The sequence below is a fragment of the Gorilla gorilla genome, chromosome 17 (genome assembly GCF_029281585.2).
Source record: "Gorilla gorilla gorilla isolate KB3781 chromosome 17, NHGRI_mGorGor1-v2.1_pri, whole genome shotgun sequence".
Taxonomy (NCBI): domain Eukaryota; kingdom Metazoa; phylum Chordata; class Mammalia; order Primates; family Hominidae; genus Gorilla; species Gorilla gorilla.
Window position 1 is genome coordinate 108579022 of NC_073241.2, and position 21714 is coordinate 108600735.

General features: G+C 40.4%; 1 protein-coding gene across 13 annotated transcripts in view; it reads left to right on the top strand.

The window, feature by feature from the left end:
- The window catches only part of ATP9B (ATPase phospholipid transporting 9B (putative)), a 308184-nt gene that overhangs the window by 194760 nt on the left and 91710 nt on the right, over nucleotides 1-21714 (top strand). For all 13 annotated transcript variants that reach the window (XM_031003705.3, XM_031003706.3, XM_063699327.1 and 10 more), the window contains one exon: nucleotides 9507-9649. In XM_031003705.3, coding sequence (XP_030859565.1) covers nucleotides 9507-9649 — 143 coding nt within the window. The remainder of the gene's footprint in view (nucleotides 1-9506; nucleotides 9650-21714) is intronic.

Below are 21714 nucleotides of genomic sequence, written 5' to 3' on the forward strand. Positions count from 1 at the left end.
AGCGTACATCTTGTATTAGCATGCCATCTTGTAATTATTTTAATTTTTATCTAACTGTGATAATTTTTGACTAGAGTATTGCATATTCAATTATTATAATACTGTTTATATTTTTAGTTTAAATCTGCTGTTTTATTTTGTGCTTTTAATATGACTTACCTGTTCAATATTTTTCTCCTTTCTTGCCATTTTATTATTTTTTTGTAATGCAACTTTTTTCTCCAGCAGTTTAGAAGTTATGTAAGTGGTTTCTGTTCTTTTAGTAGTTACCCTAGAAGTTAAAAACCTTCTTAACTTATCGGAGTTAAAAGTCAGTTCCCTTAAGCATTTAACTTAATTTGCTCCCTTCTGGACTTACACCATTTTTGTCATTTATTTTAATTCTAGTTGTTCTTAAACCCCAAAGAAAACCCTGGTTATTCTTAAACCTAACAATATCACTGATTTTGTTTATACATTCTCCATCATTTTGATTTATCCACGTTTCGCTTTGTAATGTCTTCTTGCATCTTAGAGTAGAATAATTTGCCTTCTGTTAGAAATGTGTTCGCTTTTTGTGCTTTTGGTGCTGGTCTGTTCTGAACTCTCAATTCTCGCTTGGCCATCCTTGGAAAATAGTTTCATTGGGTATAGAATTCTAGGCTGTCACCTTTCTTTTTTGTCTTCCGTTATTGCTTTTAAGACTTCACTTCTTTGGGTCCTTCCATCTCTTCTAGCCGCTTTTTTATCCTCTCCTCGTTGGTGGCATTGTACGCTCTACCCTACATGATGTGTTGAGGTACGATGTTTCTTTTTAAACAGTACTTAGGATTTGTTGGGCTTCTTGACTCTAGATTCTTTTATTCATTCTAGAAAGTCCGCCATCATCTCTTCAGATGCTGCCCCGTCCCCACCTGTCGCGTCCTGCTCTGGGACATGGGGTCAGTGCTTGGTCGATGTCCTCACTGTGTCCCCACGCGGGACATGAGGTCAGGGCTTGGTCGCTGTCCTCGCCACACCTTTGTTTCCGCTGCTCTTGCTGTTGCACTTTCTGCTTTTTTTGCTTGCATGCTTCATTTTGTATCACCCTCGCTGACCTGTCCAACAAGTACTCATTCTTTGACTGTGTGTAATCAGCTGTTAAACTAAGGAATTTCTTAATTTTAATTATTGATATTTCTTAGTTCTAAAAATTCTGGTTGGTTTCTTTATCACATTGATTATTTCATTTTTAAAGTTGCCTATTCCACACAAACATTTAAAAAATTTTTTTGTGTATCCGTTTGTTTTATAATCTGTACCAATATCAGATACCTTTGTCAATCTTTTTATGTTGTGTTTTGGTCTTCTGGCTCTTGCTTCTGGTGTCTTGTTTTGCTCTGTGTTATGTGGTACTGTTTGTTGTTAAGGTGATTTTGGTAATTGTATTTGAAAAACTAATTATAGGAATCATGTGGGAACAAAGATGGAGGTTCATTTCCTAAGACATACACACTTGCTTCTGCTGTGTACTTGGAGATACCCTCTGTCTTGGAGCATCTTCATTCAAGATTCCAAGTCACTGGAAATGTGTTCAGGAAACGTGAACCTGACTTCAGCTCCACAAGCAGGCTCACTGACCTGCGCCTGCTGGCCCTGCCTTCCCTGAGGCGCATCCTTGCCTCCATAGTTTTACTGAGGTTAGTGTTACCGTTGGATAGAAAACTAAGCTTTTCTAACCTTGAAAAGCTCCTGCTTATCCTCCTTGCGGCCTTTAACCGGCTCCCTTTTGCCTGGTTAGCTTTGTTATTAGTACTTAACATAATCACAGCCTGACTGGTTTTGGGGGATTTGCCGTTTATCTTTGCCATTCCTTTATTCTTAGCCTTTTGGAGACATTTTGTTTTAAGGTGTAGCTCTTAAATTGCATAAATCGGTATTTATTTTATTTATTTTTAAACTAAAAGTGCTAGCCTTTAATAGGAATATTTCTTCCTTTCACAATCCTGGCATAGGTGTTCAGCCTTGCTCCTGCATTCTTGTGCGTCCATTTATATTTATATGCACACATTCATCTATTCTATGTGGCAGCTGTCTGTGTGTGTGTGTGTGTGTGTGTGTCTGTGTGTGTGTGTACACTGTGTATATATTTGTACTGCTATACAGAATGTATTTTACTTTAAAAATTTTAAATTATTTGAAAATTGCAAAACTCTCTTAAAATTTGCCACTGCTTGACTTTATCAAATACATATTTAAACCTTGATTTCAAATATCAAAGTCAAGAACCAAACAATAACGTGTGACTCCTCTTAAATATAATGAGGATTTTAATCTTCATTTATTCTTTTTTTCTCCTTTATACTTCCTAGTATTTGATCATTTAATCTGTATCTGCAAACCCTAATTTTATAGTTATTTCCTTTTAATATGGAAATCTTAACTTTCAACCAGCAATGATGGCTCTCCTTTGAGGTTGGCGCCCATGTTTGCTTAACAATATGGAGTCATTAATCTCGGTGCTCACCTTTCCCCATTCCTGAGTTTCCAATTTTGATTCATTCTCAACCAACCAGAGTACTTTATAAACAGTGTTCTTGGGCTTGCCTGGGGAATGAAGCCCCATTTGTCCCCAGAGTTCAGACACAGGCCCCTCTGTGTATTTCACAGTGACTTCCCACATGAAAGTCGGAAGAGTCCTGAGTGTGAGGGAAGCCCTGAAGCACCCTGTTTCCCAGTTGCCACAGCACCTGGTCCTGGGGGCCACTGTCAGTCTAAGCAGAAGGCCGGGAGTTGGCTGCACTGAAGACCGGCCCCTGTGAGCTGCATGTGCAGCAGAGAATGTCTTTTGCTTGCCACTTGCCTCTGGTCTTTCTTTGATTCCGCTCATCTTCAAAGCTGGTACTCAGCTTACTCTTCCTAAAACACCACTTTATTGCAAATCTCCAATCATCCCACACCCACTCAGAAACATTATAATGGGATTTAGAGTTTTGCTTACACCAGTTTAAATGACTTTCTGTAATACTTTGCTGTATTTTCTTTTTTATTATTATTATTATACTTTAAGTTTTAGGGTACATGTGCACAACGTGCAGGTTTGTTACATATGTATACATGTGTCATGTTGGTGTGCTGCACCCATTAACTGGTCATTTACATTAGGTATATCTCCTAATGCTATCCCTCCCCCAGCCCCCCACCCCACAACAGGCCCCGGTGTGTGATGTTCCCCTTCCTGTGTCCATGTGTTCTCATTGTTCAATTCCCACCTATGAGTGAGAACATGCGGTGTTTGGTTTTTTGTCCTTGTGATAGTTTGCTGAGAATGATGGTTTCCAGCTTCATCCATGTCCCTACGAAGGACATGAACTCATCATTTTTTCTGGCTGCATAGTATTCCATGGTGTATATGTGCCACATTTTCTTAATCCAGTCTATCATTGTTGGACATTTGGGTTGGTTCCAACTGTTTGCTATTCTGAATAGTGCCACAATAAACATACGTGTGCATGTGTCTTTATAGCAGCATGATTTATAGTCCTTTGGGTATATACCCAGTAATGGGATGGCTAGGTCAAATGGTATTTCTAGTTCTAGATCCCTGAGGAATCACCACACTGACTTCCACAATGGTTGAACTAGTTTACAGTCCCACCAACAGTGTAAAAGTGTTCCTATTTCTCCACATCCTCTCCAGCACCTGTTGTTTCCTGACTTTCTAATGATTGCCATTCTAACTGGTGTGAGATGGTATCTCATTGTGGTTTTGATTTGCATTTCTCTGATGGCCAGTGATGATGAGCATTTTTTCATGTGTCTTTTGGCTGCATAAATGTCTTCTTTTGAGAAGTGTCTGTTCATATCCTTCACCCACTTGTTGATGGGGTTGTTTTTTTCTTGTAAATTTGTTTGAGTTCATTGTAGATTCTGGATATTAGCCCTTTGTCAGATGAGTAGATTGCAAAAATGTTCTCCCATTCTGTAGGTTGCCTGTTCACTCTGCTGTATTTTCTGTGTCTTAGGACCCAAGACTACATTTGTTTGTCCTTACATCTTGTGCAATGGATGCAGATCAAATAGCATGCTTCCATGTTTAGGGTGTATCTCTGCCTTTGTTCCAGCGACACAGCATGTGTGAGCTGTGTGTCCGTGCATGCCTGATGCACCGTATGCGTGTATGTATGATGTGCCTGGTGCACATCTGCACTCCAGAGCCTTCCCTGAATCCTGCACGGATACGCTCCTGTCCCTGAGCTCTCTCCACTGAATCCTGCACCGATACGCTCCTCTCCCTGAGCTCTCTCCACTGAATCCTGCACGGATACGCTCCTCCCCCTGAGCTCTCTCCACTGAATCCTGCACCGATACGCCCCTCCCCCTGAGCTCTCTCCACTGAATCCTGCACCGATACGCCCCTCCCCCTGAGCTCTCTCCACTGAATCCTGCACCGATACGCCCCTCCCCCTGAGCTCTCTCCACTGAATCCTGCACGGATGCGCTCCTCCCCCTGAGCTCTCTCCACTGAATCCTGCACGGATACGCTCCTCCCCCTGAGCTCTCTCCACTGTATCCTGCACGGATACGCTCCTCCCCCTGAGCTCTCTCCACTGAATCCTGCACGGATACGCTCCTCCCCCTGAGCTCTCTCCACTGAATCCTGCACGGATACGCTCCTCCCCCTGAGCTCTCTCCACTGTATCCTGCACGGATACGCTCCTCCCCCTGAGCTCTCTCCACTGAATCCTGCACGGATACGCTCCTCCCCCTGAGCTCTCTCCACTGAATCCTGCAGGGATACGCTCCTCCCCCTGAGCTCTCTCCACTGAATCCTGCAGGGATACGCTCCTCCCCCTGAGCTCTCTCCACTGAATCCTGCACGGATACGCCCCTCCCCCTGAGCTCTCTCTCCACTGAATCCTGCACGGATACGCCCGTCCCCCTGAGCTCTCTCCACTGTATCCTGCACGGATACGCTCCTCCCCCTGAGCTCTCTCCACTGAATCCTGCACGGATACGCCCCTCCCCCTGAGCTCTCTCCACTGAATCCTGCACGGATACGCCCCTCCCCCTGAGCTCTCTCCACTGAATCCTGCACGGATACGCCCCTCCCCCTGAGCTCTCTCCACTGAATCCTGCACCGATACGCCCCTCCCCCTGAGCTCTCTCCACTGAATCCTGCACCGATACGCCCCTCCCCCTGAGCTCTCTCCACTGTAGCTCAGGCTCTTCATTTGCCATATACCCTCTAACTCTTCAGATCAGTGATCATTTCCTGTCATTGATTACTTGCTCCACTGTAACTCTGAGTCACCTTCTGTTATGCATCATTCCTAATCCACACAATGACCATGGCACTCTACAGATGCTGTTCCTGAGGCTCAGAAAGATCAAGTCTGTCACTGGTCTAAGAAGGTTTGAAAATTAGGAATCAATACAGGTGAAACACAGTTACCTATGCCTCCTCCCTACGAAGCATGGAAGGCCAGTGGCTGTGGAACTTAGGAGGTTGAACTGGCAGGAGTTCTTGATTATCTGGATGCAGGCACTGGAAGGAAAAGGGAAATGGATTACTCTTGGTGTCTGGCTGCAGTGGCAGGTGGCCGTGCCAGTCGTTATGATGGAGAAACTTTCCACGCTGAGGAAGAGTACATGTGCGTGTTTTATTTTGTTTGGCCCATAAGGAGAGGAAGTAGGAATGTTAACACCCATTGTGTGTCTGTTCATTTCAGGGTGTTTGTGATGAATCTAAGATATCTCATAGGAAATAGAACACGTGTCCATCTGAAGCCCAGAGACAGGTCTAAACTAGGCCTAGACATTATGAGTCTTGTCTCCACCATGGATCACACTGGTGGGACTCACCCAGGGAAAGTGTTTGGGCGCCGGCCCTGCCTCCCTGATGTCCCATGAAAAATGGAAAGATTTCACAGAGTGACAAATGCTGGGAAAAATTCAGATCACATGGCCTCTGTGTCCTTTCAGCTTTACGATCTCTAGGAAAAGATGTTAATTTCTTTGATAAAACTTCTGATTAAATGACTTCTGTTTCGTTTTGCTCAGATTAGAATCCAAAAAATAAGTCTGACAGAGGAACGCATGTGAATTATTTCAGGTAGTTTCATTCCTTGAGGAGAATCTGGCACGATTCTCAGACAAGTTGTGGGACTGAGTTCACCTGGTAGTGATAAATGCTGCAGGTTTAATTATAACAAATTGGAGCTTAAATGTAGCAAACATCGTGGTGCCTAAATAAGACTGCATGGTATATTTTAGGAAAACGCACTTCAAATTTGTTCAGAGTCCAAGTTACCTCCTCAGACACTTTTGTAGCTGTGGAGCAGAAGGAACTATTTGGACAATAGGGAGGTATAATTAAGAGATCTGACATTCCGAGGTTTACGAATGCTTTCTTCCTGTAGCATAAAACAGGTTCATGTATCTTCCTACTCCTAACATTGCTGAACACAGTATTTGTTTAAGATAATTTATTTCATTTTTCATATTGCATAAAAGTCATGACTGCCTTTTGTTTCAGGTAACTGTCTGAAATGACAGGTACCTTTTTCCACTTATCTGGAACAGGTCTCTTGGTAACAATTTCACAGTTGCTAAATTAGCAATAAAATGAGCTTAAAATATAGCTGGTATTGATTACTTTATAATCTATTTCTATAATTCTCAAAATACTAGGTTTAATATATATTGAGGGGGGTGACATATTATGTTACAGTATAGTACTTTACAGCTGAGTAGAGATCCAGGTTTTAAAATTCTATAAAATTAGAACATTACTAAAAATTACACATAATGCAGCAGTGATAGCTATACTCTGCCAACTTAGTGTTTGAAATCTGAGCATCATGGAGATTTTTAATGTTAAAGAGGAAATTGCTGTATTAACAATCAAAGTACATGTGAATCACATGCATATAAGCTGTCTACTCTGTATGTAGTATTAAATGCTCCCTATGTGTTGTTATATACTCCTTATGTGGTATTAAATACCCCATGTGGTAGTATATGTGCCCTATGTGGTAGTATATGCATCCTATGTAGTATTACATACTCCCTATGTGGTATTAGATGCATTCTGTGTGGTATTATATGCAACCTGTGTGGTATTATACACAACCCGTGTGGTATTATACACAACCCGTGTGGTATTATACGTGCTCTGTGTGGTATTACATACTCCCTATGTGTTATTATTGTCTTAATTGAAGTCAGGTGTAGTTTACTCAGTGATCTTTCGCTAGTAACCTGTAAACTTGCATCCTTCAGTGGCTCTACTTATTTTTTTCATCCTGAAGATGATCTCTCACCTTTTCATGAGTAGCTACTGCTTTATACAATCTTCCGAGAGCACTTGTATTCAACTTACCATATTTCAGTGGTAATTATTATATTCCATGAAATGACTTAATATTCCATGATACAACAGCTCCGCGTAAGTCTAACCATGGAAATGGTTTCATGAGCCATAGGCCCCTCGTGATTGAGGAGCAGCGCCCAGAAGAGCCATCCTGGTCCTTTGGCTTCCACCACCCTGAGCCCAGTGGCCAACTGCAAGCTCTTCAGAAATTCCCAGCTAACAGCAGAAACCCATTTGCATTATAGTAGCTGAGGCAGGCTGACACTCTTCAAAACAGTATGACACAAATCTGAAAGAACACAGCACATAGATAGAAAGCCATGTTTTCCAAAGTGCAGATATCTGAGCCAAAGAATCAGAGCCATGAATAGCGTAATAGGAAGTCAAATCCCCCTTTCAAGCCCTTTTCCCCTCTTCTGTACAGGAAGGCAGTCATTTCTTGGCCACCTTGCCCCTTGCCTGCCTCCTTCTTTCTTGAGTATTGCTAACATTTTAGCTAAGTGGCCCATGACTTCCACTTTCTCTTTCTGATTCACAGAGAATCTTTCTCCAAAGCCCAAATCAAAGAAGAGTTAATGTAAATGTGTTTTCTTTTCCTTCTTCAAACCTCCCACTCACCCTAAACTCATGTGGAACAGCCCTGCTATTTAGTAACCATTTGCAGGAATGTCCTTAGCTTTTCCTGAGCCTTTCCTGCCTGTCAAACACTCCTCTGAACATTTGGCAGGCAGCAGTTTGCATAGTCTTCAGCACAGCTGATAAAGGTTTCGTCTCTAGCCCATTTGTTAGGAGGCACTGGAGGCATACAGGTGGGTAACTTGTAGGCGTCAGCATGGCCAGCCAGCACTCCTCACCAGGGAGCTGCAGCCGTCCTGCACCAAGAGGCCAAGTGGCTGCTGTGTCCGGCCTTGAGTGTCATCTTGCAGGGGAGCTTTGAGTCATCTTCGCTTAGTGCTTGTGTCTTTGATTAGTTTGTATTTTAAATAGCAAAAGATGGTGAGATGCTGGTTTAAAAAGCTGTGTAATTGTCAAAGGCTTACTTTCTAACTAGTACATAGAATTTTTAAGATATGAACTCTATGGACAGATAAGTCAAAGTATGATTATTTAATGTTCTTTAACTTACATACAGACTTCCTTCATTGACTGTGATTCCTAAAGACTATTTTTCGAGTGTGTACTTATTAACAGTTGAGCTATGTGAATTGCCATTTTGCTGGGTCAAAAATGTTTGAATATCAGCAGTTTCACTCTGTGGTATAAGTACATCCTGTCTGCTTTCTTGACAGGATTAAATTAGACACATGTGAACATTTTTGAGTTGCTGTATAGGAAGAACTGCCCTGCCAGCAGCCGCATGAGCAGAGCCTGCCTCCTAAAGTGATGTGATGTGAGCTCATGTTCTGACCTGGCCGCTCTGTAGGTTTCCAGGCCTACAGGGTTCCAGCCTTCTGCTCCACTCCACTGCCTCCAGGCAAGGTTCTGCAGAATTGTCCCCAGTCAGATGACTCATCATATGTGCTTTAATTGCAGTCTTACTACACAGACTTAAATTATGAAATTTTAAAAATAACTAAAAAGTCCAGGGCATAGTTAGCAGATGCCATTTTATTTGTCATATCATATCCCATTTGTTCTGTTTTCCAGTTTAGCTCCTGAAACACGGGAAATATCCCATTGATCATGGTAAAACAAGTGGATAAACCTTAAGGCCCATTTCCCATGTTGATTTGCAGGAGGACCCCGCCTGCTCCATGTGTGTGCCCTGTCCTGTAAGCCTTTGGTAGTTGTCCCTTGCGGGCATATGCGGGCACACTCACAACAGTCTGTTTTTCTGTCCCATCTGGTGTTACAGACTGTCTTGAAGGACAGAATAGGAGTTACCTATTTTTCTGTCACCTACAAATATTATCTTGGGTGTAAACATGTTTGTTGACTTAAATGTCAGTAAATACATTTATTTTAAAGTCTAAAATCCAATATTATGTATTTCCATATAAAATGAAAGATAATGCATATTAAAAAATACGTGTATATGGAACCATGAGCCTGAATGTGTGGCCTGGGTCTGGATCACACTAACCATTGCAGTGGGTTTTATCTGGCAGTTTGGGTGTGAACTTGGACATGACTCTGGATCACACTAACCACTGCAGTGGGTTTTATTTGGCAGTTTGCGTGTGAACTTGGACATGGGCAAAGCGGTGTATGGATGGATGATGATGAAAGATGAGAACATCCCTGGCACGGTCGTTCGGACCAGCACTATCCCAGAGGAACTTGGGCGCCTGGTGTATTTACTGACAGACAAAACAGGTACTGTTCGTGGTCTGTGTTCACCTTTGAATGGACAAAATGACATTTAATAAAAAATAGCATAGCGTATAGATATATGTTTATGTGTATGTATATATGTGTATGTATTGGAACAGATCATTGAATCCATATTTAGAATTTTTCAGCCTCTACTCTTGAAACTGTCACACAGCTTAATCATCTTCTAGTATACACAGTATCATAAGAATTATCAAAATGTTAAGTTCTTAGAGCTTTAAGTAACATATTTCTGTGTTTTTAATTTTCTACAGTCTTACAGTTTTTTTTAAACTACCTTTATAACACCTCCCTAGTGGCTTATTAAGAGCAAGAATTCCATGTTTGTTTATTATAGAATGATACTTGTGAGCTATTAGAAGAAAATAACAGATATGTTAATTTGGTATTTAATACTCAAATTCTCCTAAAAAGCTTTACTACAGACTATTTATCCCACTCTAAAGCTCTAGGACCAAAATTCTGTTTGTCCTTATTTAATTTTCTTCTTTTTTTCATCAAAGAACTCTTACCAATCCATAACAGATTAAAGACAAACAATTGGAATCTGGTACTATAAGGAAAGCCACATCTGAGGGCTAAAATTCCTCCTTGATTTATTGATTTATAATTTAAATTGCAAGTAATTCTTAGTGAACTAAAAACAAAAGAATACTTATATAGCGTGATAAACAGAATATGTTGCAAACAAAATTCAACATAGTTTTAAACTATTAAATAGTAGAAAAATCCTCACTATAGTCAGCAAGAGGACAGAGAAATCTGCAAACAAGGCTGTTATTTAAAATTCATAATGGAAGCTCTAGCCATTACAGCAAGACAAATAGAAATAAGATATAAGACTAAAGGAAGAAACAGATATTTGCAGGTATAGCAAAAGTGGCAGATTACGGATTAAAATAACAAAACAGGTCTCTAATACATAGTGGAGGACAGACGGAAGAGTAAAGCTCCATTCACAGCGGCTGCATGCATAGAAGACACAGAGGCAGGAACCTGAGGAATGAATGGAAAGGGCACACAGACGGTCCCCAGCTTCATAGTCGCTCGACTTGATACGACTTTGATCGAGTGGTGCGGTAGCTTCACTCGAACTCGGTGGTGCAGTAGCTTCACTCGGGACTGTACTTCCACTATCCGTGCAGCAATTCTTTTTTTCACTTTCAATACAGTATTCAAGAAATCACATGGGATATTCTTTGTGTTAGCTGATTTTGCCCAACTGTCAGGTAACGTAAGGGTTCTGACACAGTTAAGGTAGACAGGGCTAGGCCATGGTATTCGGAAGGTGAGATGCATTAAATGCATTTTCTACTGAGGATGGGTCTCTTGGGACACAACCCCATCATAAGTTGAGGAGTCTCTGTTTTGGAAGTCATACTATTATCTCAGAAGTAGAAATTCAGTATTCTTTGTGTCAGCTCTCATGATGAATTTGTAACTTTAGTGTAATTGAAAGTTCAGTTGTTGGATTTGTGTTTGAGTTCCATTAGACTTTGTCTTGTGAGAGGTTGAGGAACTTGGCCAAGAGAGCAATGTTTATGAATCCCAGTGACTCGGAGAGCAATTTGAGGGGCTTCTGGTTCAAAAAGGTTAGACTGAGAAAGAGTGTTAGGATTTTCCCTTCCCAACCTCATGAAGCCTACAGAAAAATGTTTAAAGAATAAATAAATCCATGGTAATACACAGAAAACAAGCAGGAGTAAAAATATTAGAGGATCCAGAAATTGAGTTATTTCTGGAAAACAGTTGGAATCAGTTTGCAGGTGAGAGCAGAGCAAAGCAGACCGAAGTTGCCAGTGGCTGCTGAGGAGACCCCACATGGGTGGGAGAAACGTCCTGCAGAACCTAGGGGTGGACGAGCCCCAGACCTGGAGCCGACAGGTGTGTGGGGCGGCACAGGAAGCCATCAGGCCACCGTGAGCGGTGCCTGTGAGAGCAGGTGACCACCAGGATTTGCTCATGTGCCCCCTGCGAGGGCTGCTTTCCCAATGTGGAAAGGCTTTTGGGGAGAAGCACTCATGCGCCCCCTGTGAGGGCTGCTTTCCCAACGTGGAGAGGCTTTTGGGGAGAAGCACTCATGCACCCCCTGTGAGGGCTGCTTTCCCAACGTGGAGAGGCTTTTGGGGAGAAGCACTCATGCGCCCCCTGTGAGGGCTGCTTTCCCAACGTGGAGAGGCTTTTGGGGAGAAGCACTCATGCACCCCCTGTGAGGGCTGCTTTCCCAACGTGGAGAGGCTTTTGGGGAGAAGCACTCACTGGTTCATGTGCCCTGCCCCTTACGCAGAGTTCACAGACAGCCCCTTGATTTGGAAACCAGCCCTTTGGAGGAACAGGTTTATGGAACTTCAGAAGAAACCCAGCCCAGCTTACTTTACAAACAACTTAGTCTTCATTGATAAATATAATCAGAAATGAAGAATCACCAGCATGAAATCAAAGTAGCAAAATATGAACAACCGTACTGTTCCCAAAGAAAACAAATTCATAGAAAAAGCAAAAGAAACTTCAGGAAAATGTTCAGAATTTTAAGAGAATTTATTCATATGTATGAGTTTAATATCAAAATTCAGCGGCAATTCTGTACACCAGCAACCATTAGGACATTTAATACCAAAACACCAGTTAGAGTAACAACAAAAAGTATAAAATCATTAAAAATAAATGTAAACAAAAATACGTAAGACCTAAATGGATGTAAGTTTTTAAAATTTGAAAGCCCTTAAGACCGAAATACATAGGCGTACTGTCTTCATGAATAGAATATCTTAGCGTAATAAAGATATCATTTCTTCTCACGTTGAAAGATCTGATGTGTTTGCAAGCCTAGGAGGAATCAGAAACTCCTGTTCACTCTTGGTGGGAACTTAAGTTAGCGTTGGCGCATTACTTGGTAAAACACATTTTGGCATCATCAGTCAAGTTGAATATGCACGTGTTCTACTCTCCAGCCGTTTTGCTCCTGCTTCTGTTCCCTACAGAAATGTTTGCACATCTACACCAGAAGACATGCGTAAGAGTATTCACAGCATTCTAATAGTTAACAAAAGCAAGCAGCTGTCTAGATGTAACATAAAAAAGTTTATCAAAAATAGAATGGACCAAGAAATTGTGGAATGTTCTTACAGTTGAATACTAAATAGCAGTGACGGTGGAGTACGGATATTGACAGAAACATGGATGGATTTCAAAATAGAATGTTCAAGAACTAAGAGAAACATAAAAAATTTAATAAGGTTTATTTATATAAAGATAAAAGCCATAAAAGATTAAACCATTGAATATTTAGAGGAAAATAAAGGATCAAGCTGTAAATAAAAGAAACATTAAAAAAAGCATGCAGACCAATATGAATCAGAAGGAAACTGGTATATCTACCTTGATTAATATTAAGCAAAATAAACCTTAAAATGAAAAAAGTTATTTAAGAAAGAGGGTCACTACATAAAAGGTTCAATTCAAAATGTTTGTGTACTTAATAAAATAGTTTCAATACATAAAGCAAGAATTGATACAGGGAGATATTGATTATTTGCTCTCAGCCACAGGAAGAAATGTTTAGATCTCTTTTGTTTATTGATTAGCCAAGCAGGCAGTTCAGAAGATTTGAATAGATAATTGTCAGTTTAGATCTTATGGACATATATAGAGTTACTTATCTAACAACTAGAAACACATGTGCTTATCGGACATGTCTGAGAAAGTTAGACAAATTTGATACATACTAGGCCGTGAGTCAAATTTCAATAAATTTTAAAGAGTGGATATTTCTGATCACAGTAAAAAAGAGATGAGTTAGAAGTTAATAACAAACAAATAAGTTCTTAAATCTCTGCATTTTTAGAAATTGAAGTATATACTTTTAAATAGCATACATCCAAAAATAATACAGATTAAAAATGCCTAGAACTAAATAATAATATAATCACTTTATATCAAAGCCCATGAATGTACAAAATCAAGGTTTTATAGGAACTTTCCTTCATTTTTTTAAATAGAAAAACAAGAAAGCCTAAAAATTATCTAAATGGCCAACTTAAGAGTAGTAAAATAAATTCAAGGAAAATACAAGGAAAGAAGATACCAACAGAAAGCAGTGACTTGATAAAACCATCAATGATTAATACGTCCTGTCAGACTTTTGAAAAAGACAACAAAATAAACACACTTTCAGAATTCTGATCTTTAAAAAGTAAGAAAAGGTGGGCCAGGTGCAGTGACTCACACCCATAATCCCAGCACTTTGGGAGGCTGAGGCGGGTGGATCACCTGAGGTCAGGAGTTCGAGACCAGCCTGACCAACATTGAGAAACCCTGTCTCTACTAAAAATACAAAAATTAGCCGGGCATGGTGGTGCATGCCTGTAGTCTTAGCTACTCCGGAGGCTGAGGCAGGAGAATCACTTGAACCTAGGAGGCAGAGATCCTGGTGAGGCGAGATCACGCCATTGCCTGCCAGCCTGGGCAACAGGAGTAAAACTCCATTTCAAAAAAAAAAAAAGTAAGACAAAGCATGAATACATACTACAAAAGAGAAGAGAAACATAGATACAGATGTATCTGATATTTGAGAATGACAATGTTTTATAACCAGTAAATCTAAAAAGCTGAGTAATAGAAAAATTCCAGAAAAAAAGTGTAAGCTGTTAAAAATGACTCAGAAGAAACAGTTTTAGCAATCCTAAAACCATTAGAGTAGTTTTTAAAAAAATCTTCTGGGGCCAGGTGCAGTGGCTCATGCCAGTAATCCCAGCACTTTGGGAGGCCAAGGCAGGCGGATCACCAGAGGTTGGGAGTTCAAGACCAGCCTGAACGACATGGTGAAACCCTGTCTCTACTAGTGGATCTACTGATGGATCTGGCCAAATCAAATTGAACACCTTCTGGAAAGGATTCACGATTCCAGTTGCCATTAAGAACATACGTGGTACTTGGGAGGAGGTCAGCATTCATACAGGTTTGGAAGAAGTTGATTCCAACCCTCAGGGATGACTGTTTGAAGGTTTCAAGACCTCAGCGGAGGAAAGAGCTGCAGGTGTGGTGAAAATAGTGAGAGAATTAGGAGTGGTGCCTGAAGATGACTGAATTGTGGCAACCTCAGGATGAAACTCAAACAGATGAGGAGTTGCTTCTTACGGATGAGCAAAGAAAGTAGTTTCTTGAAATGGAATCCGCTCCTGGAGAAGATGCTGTGAATGTTGTTAAAGTGACAACCAAGGATTTAGAAGATTCCATAAGCTAAGTTGATAAAGCAGGGTCTGAGAGCATCGACTTCGGTTTCAAGTGAAGTTCTGTGAGTAAAGTGCTGTCCAACAACATGGCATGCTACGGAGAAATCTTTTGTGAAAGGAAGAGTCAGTTCATGTGGCAGACTTCATTGTTGTCTTATTTAAGGAATTGCCACAGCCAGTCCAAACTTCAGCAACCACCACCCTGATCAGTCAGCAGCCGTCAACATTAAGATAAGACCCTCTACCAGCAAAAAGATTAAAAGTTGCTGAAGGCTCAGATGATTGTTAGCACGTTTTAAAAATATTTTTAAAGTATGGTAGGTATATTGTTTTTTAGACATACTACTAATTGCACATGTAATAGACTTACTATAGTGTAAACATCACTTTTCTATGAACTGGGAAATGCAAAAAGTCATGTGGCTCACTTTGTTGTGATAGTCACTTTATTGCCCAGGTCTGGAACCAAGCGCTTCCACTGTCTCTCAGTTGTGCCTGTAGTTTCCTATCTGGTTTCCTATGTACTTCATATCCTCAATTGGAAAGGGCTTTGGAATCAAATCTGGGATTGAGTCTTGGTGCCCCCCAACTATGTGTGATGTTAGGCAAATCCTTTAACTCTTCTGAGCAAAAGAAATGTGTTGTCAGTCACTAAAATGTTGTGATAGTTTGTTACACAGCTCTAGATAACAGGGGCACCCAGGCCAACAGAGAAATACAAATCACTCTCAACTCTGAAAGCAGCTGGTTATGCCCCCTTGCCTTTGTGAGGCCTCTAGTACCCTGGTGAAACCAGTGCATGTATTTACTGCTAATCGGTTGTTTTATTCCAGGAACTTAAATAATTAAGATCTTTCTATTTTGTATTCCGTATTTTAGTCATATAAATAATTCTCTTTTGCTCTGCCCTTCAGTGTGTAAATCAGAAGTCAGACAGGCTTTTGCAGTCACCTTGGGGGCCTCAGTCACAGCAGAGGTTCTGTAACTGTGGATGGTTGTTTATTATAAAGCGTCCTGGTTCTCGGTATCAGAGGAGGCATGTTGAGGCATAAGGCAGTTTGCAGATATCTTCCAAGTGCCTTGAGTTTCAGCTGAAGTGATGGAGAGTGAACTGCTGTCTCAGGAGCCTTAATGTTACTAACATAATTGGAAGGTGGTCCTTTGCATGATTGTAAATGGGGTCTGTGCTTCATCAGTAAGCTTTTGGATAAGAAGCGTCCATCACAATGGTTCTCTCATTTGCCACGGCAGAATAGAAAATGAAGTATCCCAATAATTGCATTATAGTTTCCTTCTTGTGGACAAGAAAGCAATGTGGTATAATTAGGTTTGATTGGAGTGCACATTTCCGGTAAGATCTGAAATTAATGATGTTGCTATAGTGACACATCTGTGGCCACCAGTGCATGAAACATAAAGCAATTCATTCGGCAAGCGTAGACATCTGTGAACTGCAAGGATGCAGAGCATATTGACACTGACCAGAAATACTCGACGCCAGCTGATAAATGAACAAATGATGCTGAAACAGGAGGACAGACAATTTGTACTTAATCTGCTGGGAGAACTTTAATCTTCTCACTGGTTGCATTTGACAGTGCCATTGTTTAAAGAACAATGCTGCAGAGAACTCATAAATTTTAAAACTTAACTCAGGGTGCAGCCTATTAAAGCAATACATTAATTCCTTTGTTAGGGAGGTTTTATCTTCATGTAGAACAAAGCCATTACTAAAAACACCCACTAAAACAACAGGTTTTTTAGGACTCACATTTTAATTATAGCATCCATTACCCAAAATGCCATGTTGTTCAGAATTGAATCACATATAAGTTTCACAAGATGGCATCATCATGAAGGGGAAAGCTGTTTTCCCAGTTTGTAAGGGCAGGCAAGCATGACGTGTGTGCTAGTGAGTGCATATGAGGCAAGCAGATCTCACAGGTAAGACTTGGAAATGTTTTTTAAACCAAGTCTCTTATGCATGATGCTAATAACCGGGTATTCAGTTACAGCAAATATGAGTAGCGTTACTGGTACTGTTTTTACTAATGTGTGTCCTTGGATATGAGTGCTGTAATTAACATTTTGGGGGTGTTTGGGCCAGTTGAGATATTAACACATGCAGATACTTAACTGATGCATACAGTACTGAGAATCGTAGTTTAGAGAAAGCCTGATTTGCAGAGACTGTATTTAACTTTGAATATAATATTTGACTTCACTTTAAACAGTGTCATTGACTTTGAATATATTTGGCTTCACTTTTAAAAAGTGTCAAATATCTTCAAAATTCAAAGCATACTTTAAAGATTGGCAAATTAGTCTTATCACTTAAGTTTTGTTTCCATTTCATTTTTTTTCTTTTTTATTATTATTATTATACTTTAAGTTTTAGGGTACATGTGCACAATGTGCAGGTTAGTTACATATGTATACATCTGCCATGCTGGTGTGCTGCACCCATTAACTCATTATTTAGCTTTAGGTATATCTCCTAATGCTATCCCTCCCCCCCACCCCATCCCACAACAGTCCCCAGAGTGTGATGTTCCCCTTCCCGTGTCCATGTGTTCTCATTGTTCAGTTCCCACCTATGAGTGAGAATATGCGGTGTTTGGTTTTTTGTCCTTGTGATAGTTTGCTGAGAATGATGGTTTCCAATTTCATCCATGTCCCTACAAAGGACATGAACTCATCATTTTTTCTGGCTGTATAGTATTCCATGGTGTATATGTGCCACATTTTCTTAATCCAGTCTATCATTGTTGGACATTTGGGTTGGTTCCAACTGTTTGCTATTCTGAATAGTGCCACAATAAACATACGTGTGCATGTGTCTTTATAGCAGCATGATTTATAGTCCTTTGGGTATATACCCAGTAATGGGATGGCTAGGTCAAATGGTATTTCTAGTTCTAGATCCCTGAGGAATCACCACACTGACTTCCACAATGGTTGAACTAGTTTACAGTCCCACCAACAGTGTAAAAGTGTTCCTGTTTCTCCACATCCTCTCCAGCACCTGTTGTTTCCTGACTTTCTAATGATTGCCATTCTAACTGGTGTGAGATGGTATCTCATTGTGGTTTTGATTTGCATTTCTCTGATGGCCAGTGATGATGAGCATTTTTTTATGTGTCTGTTGGCTGCATAAATGTCTTCTTTTGAGAAGTGTCTGTTCATGTCCTTCACCCACTTGTTGATGGGGTTATTTTTTTCTTGTAAATTTGTTTGAGTTCATTGTAGATTCTGGATATTAGCCCTTTGTCAGATGAGTAGGTTGCGAAAATTTTCTCCCATTTTGTAGATTGCCTGTTCACTCTGATGGTAGTTTCTTTTGCTGTGCAGAAGCTCTTTAGTTTAATTAGATCCCATTTGTCAATTTTGGCTTTTGTTGCCATTGCTTTTGGTGTTTTAGACATGAAGTCCTTGCCCACGCCTGTGTCCTGAATGGTAATGCCTAGGTTCTCTATTAGAGTTTTTATGGTTTTAGGTCTAACGTTTAAGTCTTTAATCCATCTTGAATTAATTTTTGCATAAGGTGTAAGGAAGGGATCCAGTTTCAGCTTTCTACATATGGCTAGCCAGTTTTCCCAGCACCATTTATTAAATAGGGAATCCTTTCCCCATTGCTTGTTTTTCTCAGGTTTGTCAAAGATCAGATAGTTGTAGATATGCGGCATTATTTCTGAGGGCTCTGTTCTGTTCCATTGATCTATATCTCTGTTTTGGTACCAGTACCATGCTGTTTTGGTTGCTGTAGCCTTGTAGTGTAGTTTGAAGTCAGGTAGCGTGATGCTTCCAGCTTTGTTCTTTTGGCTTAGGATTGACTTGGCGGTGCGGGCTCTTTTTTGGTTCCATATGAACTTTAAAGTAATTTTTTCCAATTCTGTGGAGAAAGTCATTGGTAGCTTGACGGGGATGGCATTGAATCTATAAATTACCTTGGGCAGTATGGCCATTTTCACGATATTGATTCTTCCTACCCATGAGCATGGAATGTTCTTCCATTTGTTTGTATCCTCTTTTATTTCATTGAGCAGTGGTTTGTAGTTCTCCTTGAAGAAGTCCTTCACGTCCCTTGTAAGTTGGATTCCTAGGTATTTTATTCTCTTTGAAGCAATTGTGAATGGGAGTTCACTCATGATTTGGCTCTCTGTTTGTCTGTTATTGGTGTATAAGAATGCTTGTGATTTGTGTACATTGATTTTGTATCCTGAGACTTTGCTGAAGTTGCTTATCAGCTTAAGGAGATTTTGGGCTGAGACGATGGGGTTTTCTAGATATACAATCATGTCATCTGCAAACAGGGACAATTTGACTTCCTCTTTTGCTAATTGAAAACCCTTTATTTCCTTCTCCTGCCTGATTGCCCTGGCCAAAACTTCCAACACTATGTTGAATAGGAGTGGTGAGAGAGGGCATCCCCGTCTTGTGCCAGTTTTCAAAGGGAATGCTTCCAGTTTTTGCCCATTCAGTATGATATTGGCTGTGGGTTTGTCATAGATAGCTCTTATTATTTTGAGATACGTCCCATCAATACCTAATTTATTGAGAGTTTTTAGCATGAAGGGTTGTTGAATTTTATCAAATTCATTTCTGCATCTATTGAGATAATCATGTGGTTTTTGTCTTTGGTTCTGTTTATATGCTGGATTACATTTATTGATTTGCATATATTGAACCAGCCTTGCATCCCAGGGGTAAAGCCCACTTGATCATGGTGGATAAGCTTTTTGATGTGCTGCTGGATTCGGTTTGCCAGTATTTTATTGAGGATTTTTGCATCAGTGTTCATCAAGGATATTGGTCTAAAATTCTCTTTTTTGGTTCTGTCTCTGCCCGGCTTTGGTATCAGGATGATGCTGGCCTCATAAAATGAGTTAGGGAGGATTCTCTCATTTTCTATTGATTGGAATAGTTTCAGAAGGAATGGTACCAGTTCCTCCTTGTACCTCTGGTAGAATTCGGCTGTGAATCCATCTGGTCTTGGACTCTTTTTGGTTGGTAAGCTATTGATTATTGCCACAATTTCAGAGCCTGTTATTGGTCTATTCAGAGATTCAGCTTCTTCCTGGTTTAGTCTTGGGAGGGTGTATGTGTCGAGGAATTTATCCATTTCTTCTAGATTTTCTAGTTTATTTCCGTAGAGGTGTTTGTAGTATTCTCTGATGGTAGTTTGTATTTCTGTGAGATCGGTGGTGATATCCTCTATCATTTTTTATTGCGTCAATTTGATTCTTCTCTCTTTTCTTCTTTATTAGTCTTGCTAGCGGTCTATCAATTTTGTTGATCCTTTCAAAAAACCAGCTCCTGGATTCATTAATTTTTTGAAGGGTTTTTTATGTCTCTATTTCCTTCAGTTCTGCTCTGATTTTAGTTATTTCTTCCCTTCTGCTAGCTTTTGAATGTGTTTGCTCTTGCTTTTCTAGTTCTTTTAATTGTGATGTTAGGGTGTCAGTTTTGGATCTTTCCTGCTTTCTCTTGTGGGCATTTAGTGCTATAAATTTCCCTCTACACACTGCTTTGAATGTGTCCCAGAGATTCTGGTATGTTGTGTCTTTGTTCTCGTTGGTTTCAAAGAACATCTTTATTTCTGCCTTCATTTCGTTATGTACCCAGTAGTCATTCAGGAGCAGGTTGTTCAGTTTCCATGTAGTTGAGCGGTTTTGAGTGAGTTTCTTAATCCCGAGTTCTAGTTTGATTGCACTGTGGTCTGAGAGACAGTTTGTTATAATTTCTGTTCTTTTACATTTGCTGAGGAGAGCTTTACTTCCAACTATGTGGTCAATTTTGGAATAGGTGTGGTGTGGTGCTGAAAAATATGTATATTCTGTTGATTTGGGGTGGAGAGTTCTGTAGATGTCTATTAGGTCCGCTTGGTGCAGAGCTGAGTTCAATTCCTGGGTATCCTTGTTAACTTTCTGTCTCGTTGATCTGTCTAATGTTGACAGTGGGGCGTTAAAGTCTCCCATTATTATTGTGTGGGAGTCTAAGTCTCTTTGTAGGTCACTCAGGACTTGCTTTATGAATCTGGGTGCTCCTGTATTGGGTGCATATATATTTAGGATAGTTAGCTCTTCTTGTTGACTTGATCCCTTTACCATTATGTAATGGCCTTGTCTCTTTTGATCTTCGTTGGTTTAAAGTCTGTTTTATCAGAGACTGGGATTGCAACCCCTGCCTTTTTTTGTTTTCCATTTGCTTGGTAGATCTTCCTCCATCCTTTTATTTTGAGCCTATGTGTGTCTCTGCACATGAGATGGGTTTCCTGAATACAGCACACTGATGGGTCTTGACTCTTTATCCAATTTGCCAGTCTGTGTCTTTTAATTGGAGCATTTAGTCCATTTACATTTAAAGTTAATATTGTTATGTGTGAATTTGATCCTGTTATTATGAGGTTAGCTGGTTATTTTGCTCGTTAGTTGATGCAGTTTCTTCGTAGCCTCGATGGTCTTTACAATTTGGCATGATTTTGCAGCGGCTGGTACCGGTTGTTCCTTTCCATGTTTAGTGCTTCCTTCAGGAGCTCTTTTAGGGCAGGCCTGGTGGTGACAAAATCTCTCAGCATTTGCTTGTCTGTAAAGTATTTTATTTCTCCTTCACTTATGAAGCTTAGTTTGGATGGATATGAAATTCTCGGTTGAAAATTCTTTTCTTTAAGCATGTTGAATATTGGCCCCTACTGTCTTCTGGCTTGTAGAGTTTCTGCCGAGAGATCCGCTGTTAGTCTGATGGGCTTCCCTTTGTGGGTAACCCGACCTTTCTCTCTGGCTCCCCTTAACATTTTTTCCTTCATTTCAACTTTGG